The 16833-nt window shown below is 40.1% G+C and overlaps 1 protein-coding gene across 5 annotated transcripts in view; it reads right to left on the bottom strand.

Annotated features, from left to right (window-relative positions):
• Positions 1-1902: 1902 nt before the first annotated feature.
• SOX6 (SRY-box transcription factor 6) overlaps positions 1903-16833 on the bottom strand; it is a 588685-nt gene continuing 573754 nt past the window's right edge. For all 5 annotated transcript variants that reach the window (XM_081063954.1, XM_081063955.1, XM_081063956.1 and 2 more), the window contains one exon: positions 1903-6953. In XM_081063954.1, the coding sequence (XP_080920080.1) occupies positions 6650-6953 (304 nt within the window). In that variant the 3' untranslated portion in view covers positions 1903-6649. The remainder of the gene's footprint in view (positions 6954-16833) is intronic.

Here is a 16833-nt window from a genome sequence, read left to right as displayed (position 1 = left end):
TGGCTCCCGTTCCTACAGTCTAAATCCACAAGCATTTCCTGCTGCAGCAGTGTATGCTCCACAATGAAAAACGCAGGCAGGTCTTTCCAGGCTAAGGGTTTTGAAGGCTTCCCAAGCGAGGCCCACCTCCCAGCTAGGCAGCGGCCATGGCAAGGAGCGGAGAGCTCTGCGGGCTCCAGCAGCAAGCGGGGGCAAGCCCGAGGCCTACAGGCTCCAGGGCGGGGGCAGTCTGCGGGGCACAGACAAGGCCATACACAGAGGTCATAAAACAAAATTTATCTTTAATTTGTAAGTGTCAACAGCAGTACAAAAGATGGAGTGATGACGACTAGATTAAGGGTAGAGAGGACAGTCTTGAGGTAAATGAGCATAAATAGGCAGTTCTTATAGACACTCCCCTGAGGGGCCTACGCCCCGTCATGGCATATACGTTATCACCCAAAGATGGCATGTTTAACATATCAGGAAAGCACCTTGTGCAAAAAAGGAGAAAAAAAAAAGTAGCTAAGGTGCCAACATACACCAGGATAGAAAAAGACAGTGTGTCTTTCAAATTTGTCTTTTCCCTTAATTATGAGGCAAAGGAGGGGAAGACTTTGAAAAGTACCACTGAAAGATTATTCAATGCTGAGTTTTATCTCACATCAATACTGCACAACAAAATCCAAGAAGGTTGTGTATGCAACAAAGCTAAGAACAATGATTCATTCTTTGCAATTGGAAGAGACTCTTTGTTTTTCCCATTTCTGTAATCCTTAGCAAACTTTTTTTTTTCCCATTATCAAGAGGAGAGTGTGAGAAAGATGTGATGGCAACCCTTACGGTCATTTAAAAACTTTACACTGGACTGTACAAGATTTTTTTTTTTGATAAACTATTTACATTTTCAGACTTTCAAACATATTCAAAGCAGCAATAGACACTAGTTTTTATGGTTTTTGTTTTTTCTAATTGCCCAAATAGTTACCAGCCATGGGCCAAATAGGTACCTGCGTTATACATAGAATTTCTACAAAGAAAATGCAGTTAAAATTTGCTTGAGAGTGTATGAAATGCCCTTAGTGTCTCAAGGGCTACACCCGCAGTGTTGCTAGAGGAACCAAAGCACAGTACCTTGACAACAGAGTTGCAGTTGTCCCAACAGCCCGACACAAACTTTACACTTTGAAACAGCAGCCAGCATGTCAGTCCAGCATGTCAGTGAATTGTGCTGATTAAATTAACATAGAATACAATCTCACAATATACATCACAAACAAATTACAATGTTGGGAAATAAAAGAGTTACAGTAAGATAAGTTATGTAGTAACAGCTTATAAGCTATTCTAAGGTAATAAAAATTTTACATGGCAAATACAATAATGAATGAACATAAATGGTAAGCATTCTAATTTGCTACAAGCTGGAGAAGGGTACAATAAAGACTGCACTTTCGAAAAAGCAAAAACACGTATGACAAAGGAAGACGAACGGAGAATGCACATGAGCAGACCTGCAATGTGCAGCATACAAACAGTTAAATATTTGCACATTCCCCATACTCCAAGAGCACCAGCACTGAGGCCTCACTTTATGCTTGTGGTTCTTCAGGAATAAGAAACTACTGAGCAAGGCATGTCACTGAGTTGCGTTCAAGCTTTCATATTGCCACGGACACCAATTAGAAGAGTATCTGCACTGTCACCTATCTGCCCCCTCCCCCACCTCTCGCTCTACCCCCAACGGTACCAGCATTTTAAACACTTGTTCATGAGTTTTTGGAAAGCGGTCTGTCCCCAAAGGAGAAGAGGGGACGGGGATGTAAAGGAAATGTGTTTGCACATCAATATTTTCAATGATATCAGCAGAGGGTTACACTCAATGGTGTATGGCATCAGAAACAGAACATAATCGGCAGGAGTAACAGGTAGAAGTTGTTTATTAAGGAAGAAAACACGTCCGGGGGCAGATGACTCAAGGAAATGATGCAAGTGCTTTTGTAAGAGGACAAATGAGGTCATACAATACTATTATACTTTTGAGAAGTGAGCTTAAGTGCCAACTCAGTCCTTAGACAAATGTGTACAAAATCAGGCAAGACGACAGCAACCATTTTGTCATTTTGTCATTAAAAAGGCAGACCCAGTAATAATTTCAATACATTCCTCTAGCTGCATTCTTTGCAGTTGTTGGCACTTGGTACAGGACTTCTCATACAATTTGAAATGATTAAGTGATGCTGTTTCCTTTCCCTAAAGAGTAGGTAGAGGTCACCTCTTTGCAAAATGAGTCAATGGAGACAAGCAGCCTGGGCTGTGGGTCCGACTGACTAGGCTGCTTCCTGCTGGGGGAAGGGACTTCCTGGAAACACTCCCTGCTCTCAGCTAGTGCCTGTGCTGCTGGCTCGGGACAGTGTGCGCTGAAGCAGCAGCCTGGCTGCAGAGGCAACAGAAAGAAGCCTTTGATTTCAGCCCTACAGTGAACACACCCTTTTCAAACACCCAGGCTCCAGTGGGGCTCATGTTTGGAGGCAGAATTTGACCAGCTCAATAGCACTGTGAGCCTACACCTGAATGTAGAACTTGGCCTAGGAGTTGGTGTCAGGACCCTGGCAAATCAAATCAGGCCCGAGGACAAGGCTGGGGAGTATCAAGAACCAAAGGAAGCCAACTGATGTGCTCCTAAAAGGCTGCGCTAGATACATGTGAAAATGACAAAGCTTTCGTACCTTCCTGGAAAAGATACTGCATCACGTCTGTCAGTGAAATAGAGAAATTGCCTGCCTGGCTGCTCCTGTCCACAGAGATTGATCTTTTCTTTCTCTCCCTTTCTTCCCTTTCTTTTTCTCTTTCTTTCCTATTCCTCATGGTGCTTTTTCTTTTTTTTTTTTTAGGATAGGATTGTCTGCCAGTGTCCCTATTCTAAGTGACATGGAAAAATCTTAATCCTGCGCGTTCTTTAACAAAGTGGAGGCAATTTTAATTTTCCATTTGAAGACATATTGAAATAAAAAGCACTGGAAAAAAGTTGATTAATATTCTTTAATCTACTTGGCATGGTGGGACTTTTATTGATGGCCAATCTCAGAGACAGATTTTTACCTTTCTAATGGCATTCATGCTTCTTGCTATTAAACGGTCACAGAAATACCGTATACAATTTATGTGGATTCACAAAGTAAATTGACTCTCTCCCAGCTATACTTGAAATTTGGTATGTTCAATTCATCAATTTTCTATAAGAAAAAAAAAGTCAAAGTCTGAGTCTGTGGACAGTGGGTTCTGAGCTGCATGAGAACCCGAGTGAAGGGTTTTACTGCCCCAGCTGCAGGTGGAACACTGTTCTCTCACCGTGACTGGTAATTCACTATCCCCATGAGGTACAGTGACTCGTCAACTTCTAGTCTGGACCAACATACATGGATAGAGAACAAAAAGGAAATACATAACTTATATCTCACTAAGTATTCATGAACCAAAAATAAATTCTATTTCTATGTTATATTTACACAATTAGAAAAATCTAAAATGAGATGGTAAAGTCATAAAAACTTTGTTTAAGCCCCACTGAAAGTAAAATGAAGTGATCCCTATGATTGTCATTCTTAATTTCCAAGGATATTTAGAGCCAAACTTGGCTAATAAATAGAATAAACTGCTTATGCGCAGAATTTAGATTGAAATACAGCATCACTGTTTGACCCAATGAAAGAAACGTTTACAATCAGATCATTCCTGAATAGCCTTTCATTTTTAAGAACGTGGCTAGAAGTAACTGAACCCCAGGACTGAGGCAGAGCTGGAGCTAAAACAAAGTGTTCATACACACATGTATTTTGCATAAATAAATGAAATAACAAGACATAAAAATGACTCAAATCCGGCAACTGTGAGGCAAGCCCACACGAGTCGAAACAGATGACTTTTGTTCATGACGTTTGCGTACAACAGTTTCACATTAGTCAGAAGTGATAAAAAATACCATTTATATCCAGTGCTTATAACACTTACGAAACAACAGCTGTGAGTGTGTGTGTTTTTTGTTGTTTTTTTTTGTTTTGTTTCCTTTTACTAGAAGCAAAATCAAGTTTCAGTCCTAAAGAACAGTCCTTTGTTCTCCACCAGCCCAGAATATTATTTTGGCATGGTCATAAAACAAACAAAATTAACCTACTATTCTAAATGTTTGCCTTTGTGCAAAATTAATTACATACAATACAATGCTAGCCATACAGCACTCTACCTATGCAACAACAACAAAAGAAGAGTGGGAGAAGGCAAAAGCAGAAGTCAAGGAGAACGAGAAAAAACATGAGACTGAACTGAGGAGGAGAGGTATATATTCAAAAGAAATCAGTAAGACAATAATAAATACTCATTTTTTCTGAGAAAAAAATGACCTCCTCCTCATTTGAAATAAATGTACAAAAACAAAGTTCCAATCCCCAACCAATATTAAGAACAAAACATTCCTATGAGTACCTTAATCAGCTTATAGAGAGCACTCCCAGCTAACAACATAGCCAGCAATCTCTTGTCTAGACCTATTTATTGCTATTAGGCACGGCCTTGAGCACTCTTTAAATAAATATGAAGGTACACTATATTCTTCCAAGTGACAAAATGGCTCAAGAAATCTGATGGGGTCGTTCCTATGTCCTGGTGATCACATCCTGGATTGTCCTATGAGGTGAGCTGTCCCATTCCCTGACATTTAGCCACTGAATCCCTCGGGAGGAGGCCCCCACCCCCATAGGCAATCAGTCCTGGTTTCAGGAAGGTCAAAATGGCATGACCGAGGTCCCTGTAGTTCGAAGATGGGGCATGAAACCTCACTGCCTGCCAGCCCATCGGCACATCTCCAGAAAATCCTCGTGCGACAAGTGCAGGTAACGTTGTTCACACGTAGGCCTGCCCCCATATGGCCACAATAGAGGGAGGGGGCTGGAGGACCTGGTCTGCTGCCCCAGGAGTGATCTGTTCCCAGAGTGAACAGTAGGAACATCCCAGATAGGGAATGTATTTCCCCTCCTTCTCCTTCCTTATGGTTTTCTTTCATTCATGGATGTATGACTATCTGCCTCTAGCTTCACTCAGAGGCTGTCATGTGGCTCCCTGCATCCAAGGGATTGTGCAAAGAACCCCACAGATGTGCCCGAAGGGACAAGGCGACTCCGTGTAAAGGGGCCAGCCCATGACAGCATCACTGGAGCCTCCTACACGACTGCAGCCTTGGGCTTTACGTTGGGCTGCGGGGCTCTCCTGCCTGGCAGTCACCACTGCTGACCCTTGCTACTGAATGGCATTCAGGGGAAATGCCACTACGGCAGATCCTACCACTTGTTGCTGAGCTGACTTAAGGGGAAATTCTGGCAAAAGATTTGAGGTCACGGCGAACCTCAGGGGCATAGCTGTTGAAGGGTAAGACCCTACACCTGCCTCCAAATACACAGCCTTGCAGCCAGATACACATGTGTGTTTAAAAACAATATAGGTATTTAATAATATCTTGTTTCAGAAATGCTTCCAGATGCTCTGGGGACATATCATCACTATGTACATCTCTTTGTATCTAGCAGGAGAAGGAGGTGAAAAGGGCTTAAACGTTCTTCGGGGAAGGATGGTGAAAAGCCAAGAATTATTAAATTAATGCCACCAATAATTTTTTAAAAAAATAAATAGTAAGTGGACCCTTGACATTCTGGAATGAATAAATTATTTAAGAGAAAAATGTGTTAAGACTGAATGTCAGGGTTAAAGGCAAAGGGATAATGGGTGTAGTGAGAGGTGGTCTCAGGCAGAGGAGACCCCCATGTCGGTGTCTGGTGTGGTGGTCGCTCTGGTGTGTGCACGTCATACCACGTCACACATGGATGGCACATCAAGAGGCAAACACGATTGGGTATATGCACTGTGGCAACCTTGTTCATTCCTTACAATATCTTGTCTCCAGATTCCTGAGTACTTTACCATTTTCTGGAAAAAAAAATGTATGGTTTGCTATTTTATGTTAAGATGCCAAAGATTGTCTAAGACTTCGCAGTGTCTCCTTTAAGACTTTCAAAATATTAAGATTCAAAAGTGATGAGAAAGTTTGGCACATTCAAAGTCTAACTCTACACATGGAACAATGGAATTCCGAGGCCTTTTGAGTATGTTCTGCATGCAGCTGCACACGCCGTGGACTTGTTCTGCTTCACAACACGAAATCTTCAGTTGCTTTCTAAAATAATTCAGAATAAAAACACATTCACAACCTGTAGGCCGGCACAGCATACCTGAGTGAGAATGTTTAACCCCATCTAAAACAGTAACTTAAACCTTTATCAACATCCAAAAGAAAAAAAAAATAAGACAAAAATATAAGACTTGTAAGACAGCTATGGGTTGAGATAGGTTTTCAAGTCCTGGTGTCTCATATTTAATATGTCTTCACCTAAATTAAAAAAAAAACAAAAACAACAACAACAATAACAATAACGACAAAAAACTCAAGTTCATGAAAATTCAGGGAAAACTTAATCTGTCTCACACTTTACGAAACAATTAAGACCATTCTGCTGATGCAGTAATTGTGGAGCCACAAATGCATGCGGGCTCTTTAAGAACTTTTTGTTGGGGGAGGGGCGGTGAAATGTCCGAGTATTTTAATTCAGCAAACAAACACTCCTCAGTTGGCACTGACAGCTTCCGGGGCTTCGTTTTCACTGCTATAGTCTGATTTGGGATCGTCTTCGTAGTCGTCATACATTTCCATTTCATCCTCTCCATTAATCATTTCATTTCCAGCGAGGCTTCCACCGTCTGTCTTCATACCATAAGTGCTCTGGATGACTGGGAGGCTGGGCTCTGGGCTGGCGGAGGTGCTAGAGCAGTCAGATGTCATCTGAGGTGATGGTGTGGTAGTTGCCATAGTAATAGCACCGGGATACACAACACCTGTTCCTGTGGTGATTGGAATCTGAGGCTGTTGCCTGTATAGATTCAAAAAATAAAATAAAATGGGGAAATAACTATATCTAGCTAGCTCGCTAGCTATCTGTTTCTCTGTGTGGTATTAGAATTCCTCCCCTACACATTCCAAAAGGGGTCTCTGTTTGACCTTCTAAGCAAATGACAAAATGTGACAAAGATGTTCCCGGGAGGAGCCCTGCAAATCTCCTTGATGCTATGGCTGGGGGTTAAGCAATACAACGCAGCAATTTACTGATGGTTTTGCAACATAAAAAGAGGGTTCTTATAACATTGAAAATATGGCAAAGCTTGGATAATACTGGGCATTTGGAACAAATGTTGCAGTTAATTCCACAAAGTTCCATGTGAGATCATTTTTTAAGTTTCTCCCAGAACACTGAAAAAATAGACTGGTAGCATGAGCCGTATTATAATGACACTGTTAAGCAGGTTTGTGTCTTCCCTTGGTTTGAGAATTTTACAGAGGAAATATCAACATGAGAAAGAAGCTGGTATGTCCCAAAGAGTCAGATTTAACAAAGCACTTATTTAGTATCCATGCAAGTATCTATCTATCATAGCAGAACTTGTAGGATTTCCCCACTTCAGGAAGAATCATCTTGAGTGACATTACACTTGAGGTCCTAGGCTGGAGCTGGGGTTGGTGGAGTCAGGAGTGATGAGCAGTGAGAGCTCTGTACCTTAACAGAATAACACATGTGGTCTCAACCTGGATCCTGGCAGGTGCCAAAGCCTGCTCACACCAGATCATCCCATCATGTTATTACTTTGTTCAAATAAACTTACCAGACACTTTACAAAGGTCAGTCTCTCCCTCTGCAGGGAGACATGGCTATCTGTCGCTCAAGTTCCCTTGAGTCATTATAACTGGTCAAAAGACTTAAATACCCACTACCTAGCTCAGAGATTAAGACTAACGCAATATTCTCACGGACACGATATTCACCACGTTTTCTCAATCTTTACGGACAGTAATTACAATTTAAATTTATTTCAAAATGTCATTGTAACTACCTTTCCTGAGCCTCAGTTTGCACATATTTATAAAAGCCGGGGTCAGAGGAGTCTTGGAAGGTCCTTCCGCCTTCGAAGCCATCACCTAGATGGCTTCGGGGGAATCTATCACTGGAAGGGTTCTTAATGACCCGCTACATTATCCATGAAACTTTCTGTCCACCACAGCCTAAAAAGAAAACATCCCTAAAAGGAGTCCATGAAGAAGTAGCTTAGTTACTGGCTATCCTTTGACATGTCCAGAAGGAGCACAATTTTCTCAAAAAGGCCTGCATACTTTCCATGCTGGTACAAGGAGAAATGATGAAAGCAGCCTAGAATCGCCCTGTGAGATCTCTGATAATGCTATCTTTCAATCACTAGGAGGCATAAAAATGATCCTTTAACCTTTTACTAACATAATACATAAAAATATTTTCATACATAGTACCTCATTCAATTAACATGGCAACCCATGAGGTATCCTGATTTCAGATGAAGAAAATAGGCCCTAAGTCCCCAGATTCGATAACCAGTAGAGACACAATTGGAACCTAGGTCGCCTGACTTGAATTCCATCCCTCTTTCCTTTATAGATATTCAATACACAGATACACTAAGCTCCTGCAGCTCATAAGGTTCCTGATTTCTATAGATCCTTTTGTTACCCAATTGACACGAAGGCCCTGATATGGATCTGTTTCCTATGATGCTCATGGTGATGTTTTTTTTGATTGCCTGAAGGAAGAAGATGACAGAGGAATCTAAATCTATGTGTGGAAGCATCTTATGAAATACTGGTTTGTCTCTCATAGAATCAAATTCTAAAAACAGTATACTCTTGCTTCCTAAGTTTTGGGCAAATGAACGCAAATTAAATTTCATGCTAACCTGCGCAAGGCAGTGAACGCCTCATTAAATATTTTACTGAATTTGCATAATTGCAATAAAAGTATTTTTGCTTTAATCACATAATGAGTGTAGAGTAAAATCTTTTGCTGCAATATTAACCCATTTTACAGATTTTCCAATTTGGTGAGCCAATCTATAATATAAATTCTACATAGCATACACAGCTATCGAACGGTACACTTTATTCTCAAAAAGGACATTTTCTTTCTACAAAGAAGAGATGTTCATTTTCACAGTATTTTTAAATAAAAAATCTATATACATATAGATCTGTTATATGCATTTGAATTGAATTATATACATTGAGCTCCTATTCTGTGCTGGGAACAATGATTAGATGCTTTCACATTATCTTCTTTAATCTTCAGAATAAGCCTGAGAGGTAAATATTATTTCCCTTCTTTTATAGGTGAAGTAACCAGTTAAGAGGTCCAGAGAGTCCAGAGAGTTTAAGGTCCAGAGAGTTTAAGTTGTTTGTCCAAGGCTACCATAGCCAGGATTTGAACCTTCTCTTATGTCACAAATTTTCTCCTGGATATCAAGCTTGAGTCAAGAAGGCAAACTCACATTATCAGAAAAATACGTAGCAATTTGAATAAATCAAACTCTTCTAAACTGGGCTAGAACACTAAAAACGAACCCACAGGCAAATAATGTAGCTGCATATCTTACTTGCTGGAGTGAGACACAAATGATAGTCAAAAGCCTACCACCGGTTGGTTGAGCGGTGCCAGACTAGGTCGCCCACTGATCTATCTAGTTCCTGCCTGGCCATTCCTCCTCATTCCTTAAAGATGTTAGTTCCTGCTGCATTGTGGCTCTCTCTCCAACATGACTCCTGCCATAATTCTTCATGACTCACTGTCCTCGTGCAAGATCCTTTCTACACCATGCTTTCTCAGTGCGTTGCCCTGCTGCTCACTGTGATGAGCCAGCCCCCTCCTTGGAGCAGTGGCTCACTCTCCTGTCATACAGCAGACCTTGTCATGTCCAACTGTAACCGCTCCCTCGTCACAATGGTCAACATCCTGCTCTCTGACCACCACATCTTAGTTTTCTAGTTTTTTTCCTCTAACCCCCAGTTCGAAAGTTCTCCCATCCCATGACGGTCTGTGGTGCTTCAACCCACTCCCACTGTCCCCTTCCTCCCCATTGTGTCCTCACTGGTCTCTTAACCCGTATAAATGCTGCACGTAATCGCTCTCTTCCAGATACTCCCGACTCTTGTACATGGCGAAACTCTAACTCTCCTCCTACTCTGACTCCTCCCACACAGCTGAACTGGGCTGGAGAAAGCGCACGGCCATGGTGACTGGTCTCTAAATTTATGAGCATGAACTTCAAGTTGGCCTCTGGTGCTGTTTAGCCATCATATTGCACTTTTTCCTTGTCCACTCCTTCTACTCTGCTAGATAATTACTTTATACTTTCTCAGCGCTCCTCAAGTGTCCAACTTCTCCTCCCCCATCTTCATTCGCAGTTGACGGCCGGGCTTTCCATTCCATGGAGAAATCAGAAGTAATCAGAAGAAACTTTTCTCAAGCTCTAACCATCACATGTATCCTCTGCCTCTGTCTGAGCTCCCAGTTATCTGCCTGCTTTCCTGTATTTTGAATCAGTTCATAACCGGATGTAAGACCAACCCTTTGGCTTTTGCATGGCATCTATCTGCTCTCACTTGCTAAGGATGTTTCCCAGCAACTGTCTCTCCCATGTTCCCCTCTTTCCTGAATCATTCCTATTAGCACATAAACATGACATATTCTCTCCTACTTTAAAAAAAAATCCCAAAAAACTCTCTTGACTCACATCTTCTTCCAGCTACTACTCTATTTCTCCGATGTCCTTTAAAGCAGAACTCTTTGAAAGGTTGTGTATATTCACTCGCTCCATTTCTTCCACTCAGTTCTTTCTTAAATCCACTTCAATCACTTCCAACACCCCACTGAAACAGAGCCTGAAAAGGTCACACCATCCAATGATCACATTGTTAAATGCAAAAGTCTATTCTGGGTCTTCACCTCGCCTGACCTAGCCCACGAGCAGCATTTGATACAGCCGATCACTTTTCTCCTTACTGAAACACTTTATTATTCACTGTCTTCCAAGACACCACACTCTCCCAGTCTTCTTCCTATCTCATTAGCTGCTCCTTCTGAATCCCTTTGAGGCAGCCTCCTCATTCCCCTAACATCTAAACACTGAAGTACTCAAGGGCTCTTTGCTTCTCTATTTAAATGCATTACCTTGGTGATCTTGTCCAATTCCATAGCTTTGAATATGTGCTGACAACTCCCAAATTTATATCTCCAGGAGGCACTATGGCCCCAAATTCCATATATATAAATAAAATAAAATTTGATCTGTATGTCAAAATAACATCTTAACTTTATAGGTATAAAACTGAACTCCTGATCATTCTCTCATATACCTGCTTCTTCCATGACCTTTCTGATCTTAGTTAATAATTACTTCAGCTTTCTGGTTGCTCAGGCCAGTCCTTGGTAATTGTATTTCTCTCAAACCCTATATCCAACTCATCAACAAAGCCTATTGGTCCACTCTCAGTAATATCTCCATCCTTTGCCACCTCCATCCCTAAACACCTGGTCTAAGCCACCATCAACTCTAACCTGGTTTATTGTAAGAGCTTGCCTCCTTATTTCAGGCCGTGGCCGCTTCAAGCAATACTCAACATAGGAGATATAGTGATCTTTTCAAAACCTAAGTCAGATCACAGGACTCTTCTGCTTATAATCCTTCAGTGCCTTTCCATCTCAGTCAGAGTCAAATTAAAAGTCCTCATAAAGTCTAAAAAGTCCTTTCACAATTTGGCTCCCTCTTACCTCTCTGACATCTACTATTCTTCTTACCTGTACTCATTCTGCTTCTTTCACTGTTTCTTGAACAAGCCAATCACAACCTTTCCTCAAGCCCTTTGCAGTTGTTTTCTCTGCCTAGTTCCTCAGATATCTCCATGGCTTGCTCCTTCGCCACCTCAGGTCTTTGCTCACATTTTATCTTCTCAGTGAAGTTTTTTTACAGCCACTCTGGTTAAAATTGCACTCCATCCTCTTAGTCTCCCTACCCCTTTTCCTACTTTACTTTGCTCTAAGGCACTTATTACTATTTGATATTTGATAACTTATTTATTCACTTATTGATTGATTGTCTGACTTCCCCCATTAGAATGTAAGCTTCAAGAGGACAGGAACTTTCACTGATATAGCCCCAGAGCTTAGACAATGCCAGGACATAAGAGGTGCTCAAACAAATCTGTTGAATACAGGAAATGTATGAATGAATGAATGAATGAATGAATGAATGAATGAACCAACTAAGGAACAAACAAACTAGTAAATGGGAGAGAAAACAAATGAAAAAACTGGGTACCCTAATCCAGAAAAGAAAACATGTGATGAGACTGGACATATGGGAGAAAAAGGTGGTGAAGAAGAGATGAGAATATAACCATCTTTAGATGCTTGAATAATTATGTTCATAACTAAGGAAGAGATTTGTTCTGGAAGAGACCAAAGGAGAGGATTAAAACCAACCTACGAGGCAGCAAAAAGGCAGATTAGGGCTCAGTTAAAAGAACTTTCTAGCATTAGGAGATATTCCACAAAGAAATAGCTCCTTTGGGAAGTGGTGAGCTCGTTAGCCCAACAGAGTTTGAGCAGAACTCAGAGGGCACTCCTACAATGGGTGGCTACCTGAAGTACATGACTTCCACGGCCCCTTCTAAGTTACCAATGTCTATGGATGCAAAATCATAAGCCAGCTGTCACAACGGTCTTCCTATCTCATTGTCATCAGTATAAAAAGAGACTACAAAAAACTAAGTGAGCGTAGCTAATTATAGTTGAAGATGCCTAGCTTTCAAGGGTTTCCAAAATATTGCTCCACCCTACATATCTTACTTTTATTTACTGCCAGGGAAATTCCTAGACTAGCCTCCTTTATTACTGAACACTTCCACATTTCCCCTTGTGGGTTAATGTCTTCCTTCACACTAAAATAGAAATCTCTATCCCTCCTTTCTACCAGCCTGACCCTACCCAAACCTCAAGTCCCCTTCCTCAAGGATGACCTATGATTGGCTTTAATGTATAGTAATCTCCCCTTCCCTGAGCTTTAATTGCTCTTTCTATAAAATCAAAATCCATACTTCATTATACATTATATGTAGCACTATATACTGTATTCTCCGTGTGTGTATAACCAACTATTACTTGCTAATCTATTCATGGCTGTGCCTGGGTTCTGACTATAGCACTCTCTGAAAGCTCACTGTATAGAGAATTAATGCCTCATGTAATATATATCATTTAGTGCAGTGCTGGGCACAGAGCTGGTTTCAAATAGGCCCTTACCAATTGACTGACCAATCAATTAACAAAATGGAAAATCCAGCCAGCACGCTCAAGCTTTGTCTATTGGAAATTACTTTCCTAAAAAGCATTTTTCCTTCCTTTACAGATCAATTGCAAAGTCAAAATTCAAACACTGCAGATTTCACAAACAGGAATAGCTGGTAAGTATTGGGCTTTACAAATAATGAATGTGCACATCACAACAAAAGTTGCAGATGTTTGTGAAAGTATACACATGCCGCTTATACAAGCAGAGATAGCTAAGAACCCTCCCTCCCAGCCCAAGTAAAGACTCAAAGCTGACCCGGATAGAATCCAGCATAGTTGCATGGTTTCCAAATCACAAGAATATTTCTGGGGTGTTGTCTAGCTTTGCCAATTGCAAAGGAACTACATACTTATTTTGGCAAAGCTCTCTAGTTTGCTGATCCTTCAGACTTTTACCTCATCTATCATATAAATGAAGGCAACAGAGTCTGTTTCATTGGGAGACAAGCCTATACATTACACATCTCTGTAGGTGATATTGCAGTGAGGAATGGAAATAATAGCAATCTTTTTACATTACTTATTAGAGATGCTAATCCAGCTTTCTCTACGGTAGGACAATACTGTATGAAAAGAATGTGGCTAGTCTATGCTAATCAATTATACTTACAAGTATCCTATAGGTGTCATTTAACCTCTTTAAAATTAAGATCTAAAGGGTAAATGTTCAAATCACTTATAGCATAAGGCAGTAGAATAGAATTCTTTATAATATGAAATATAGGCTGAGCACATAGCATTATTTTTTCTAAAATAATATTTACTCTAATTTGGGGCTTACTGTCTGCAAGAGACTGTTCTAAGCACGTTAAATACGTTAAGTTATTCCATCTTCAGAAGGGTCCAGTGTCGTAGGCATTATTGTCATCCCCATTCTCTAAATATGGGGAAACTGAGGTACAGAGAGTTTAAATAAGTTTCCCAAGGGCAAGTGGAGAGTTCAGAGGCATAATGAGTGCTATGCATTAGCTCCTGGAGCCAGGGAGAAGCACATCTAATATTTGAGCTGGAACAGTCTGGCTCCAGAATTGATATTCTTAACCACTACACTATATAGCCTCTAAACAATTTGTAGGCTCTAATTGAGAGGTATGTGTAATGGTGAAAAGGACATATGTTTCACATTCACATAAGCCTGGTTTAAATCTCAACTCTGCAATTTACTAGCTGTGTGGCCTTGAACAAATTATTTAACATCTCTGAACATTGTGTTTTTCAACCCCACTGTGAGGATGATACTGTCTATCTTATAAAGTTCTTGTATTTGCAATAATCTGTATAATTAATTTAGCACAGTATATAGTATATGGTAAGTACTTAATAATTTATCATTAGTATTACTCAAAAAATATATCCAAATTTAATATCTTATAATATCTGCATAATTCTCTATTAATTCTCAGGTAAATTTTTGCATAAGCTTCAAACAAATGGAAGTACATTTGGCCATAGTTCTTTAGGAAAAGACAGCATTGTAGTTATATGTATCCTAATGAATATCATTTCAATATTAATAGTACTCTCATCAGAATTGTTACAAAATTCTGATATTTAACCTGTTACTCAAGGGGGTTAAATCCAAGGTAAGAGCTAACCTCAGTCCACTTCACATTATTGATAAATTCATTTCATAACAGCTAAGTAAAAAAAAAAAAAAAAAAACAACTTCTAGTTGTATCATCAGTAAAATACATGACAATGTTGAGCAATATATGTAATGTTATTGGCTTGAAAGTTAGGTATGTCTTTTCCAAATCAGCTATAAATATTGATCTTACCCCCATTCCCTGAAGAAGTCAATAGCAATCTTCGAATTTCTTGTTTTTCCCTCTTGTAATAACTTCACATCTAATGAAGATCAATTTCCCAGGGAGTTAATCTATCAAATACAAGTACTTAAAAGAGAATAGGAATCCTTAAGTGGAACTAATACCTGGCTTTACATAGCAAGTATTACCAAGCTGGGCAGAAATACTCAGCATTGAAGATCAAAGAGGAAGAATCCCAGTCATGGCCTGCACATCTGAAGCCCCATTCCCAAGTCTAAAATGATCCTTCCAGAAAGGCCCCCTTCCACTGTCAAAATCAGGATCCTTAGTCTCTAAATTTCAAAGCACCTTTTATGCCACAGTACACCACAACCAAAGATCTTAGTTTCTCTAGGTTCTAGGAATTCTTCCTCAAACAGCATAGCCATATCATGACTGTGCCAGCAGAAGGCTACAAGGCGTATTGCGAGGCAGCATAGTAGGGACAATTCTTAAGTCGTTTGGCACGACAGAGGCAGAGACCTGGATTTAAACCTTTGTTCTCTCTCACCTTTGGCAGCCATTGAACCTCTCAAAATTTCCATATTTCTTTATCTTATTCAGAGGATTATGTGATCTGTATATCTAAAACACCTATACAATAGACACTGAACAAATGGTACATGCTACTGAGTTGTTTTAATTTTTTTTTATTTTACATGCATCGTTATGTGTTGAGGTATTTTGATCCAGAACTGTTTCAAAGCACCTTTGGGAAAGGGAATTAAATTAAAGTACCTCATCTTCTATTTCCAAATAAGTATCATGGAACTAAAATGGTACCTTTGGTCGCCTTCCAGACTGGTGGAAGAGGCCCGGACGCATAACTAGATGCAGACCTCTGTGTGTATACGTGATTGAGAGAAGGGTGAGAATCACATAGGATCTCAAATTTTTTTGATTCTCTGTTCAAAAGAGATTATATACAATCTGAGAGAGACACTAACAGGATTAAAAGAAAACTGTCATCGCAGTCTTAAATCTGTGTTTTGTTACATGAGACTATACTTCCTAAAGTGTACTACGAATAGGCATTTCTCAGAAATGCCCAGAGAAAGTGGCTTAGGCCTCTCTACCTCAAAAAGGTTCTGCCATCGTGCAAAGAAATTCATTGATTATCTAGAGTGATATAGGTATGGTTTTACTATATAGTAAATCTATATTTAATAGTAATGGTAATGATAGGAATTCACCTTTATTGATATTGTACTATGCTCTATATAAAATACTTGTAAAAGCCTCACCTCATTGAATCCTCTCAACAATCCTATGAGGTAGGTACTAGTATTCGTTTCACTTCACACACGAGCAAACGGAAGCTTAGAAGTTAAATAACTTGCCCAACTAGGTGGCACAGTCAGTGTTGGACCCTCAGAGTCAAACTCCAAAGCCCGTGCTTCTGCCCAGAACCCTCTAATGTATTGTAGTGATTCATGGCCCAGACTGCTTTCATTGGCTGTTTGGTTTTGGGGTTTTGTTCATATTCTATTTACTACTCCAAGTTAATCTTATGCTTTTAAACACATGATTCTGAAACCAACTTTCTGTTCCATGAGGTTATTTTTTGAGTGTCCTTAAAAATGAAGAGCTCTGTACTTGTCCTTTAAGGTATCTCTTTCCTTCTTATTTCTCTGGCATAGACCAGCTCCTCAGATCTCTGTCTCGTGAACAATGAATCCAGCTTCCTTTTTCCTTACTCCACTTCTCTCTCTCAAGCTCTTCCCCAAGTGTCTCCCCAGTCT

This window comes from Rhinolophus hipposideros (genome assembly GCF_964194185.1).
Source record: "Rhinolophus hipposideros genome assembly, chromosome: 10".
Classification (NCBI taxonomy): Eukaryota; Metazoa; Chordata; class Mammalia; order Chiroptera; family Rhinolophidae; genus Rhinolophus; species Rhinolophus hipposideros.
The sequence above is the reverse complement of the archived record's forward strand: the minus strand, read 5'-3'. Positions and strand labels throughout refer to the sequence as shown.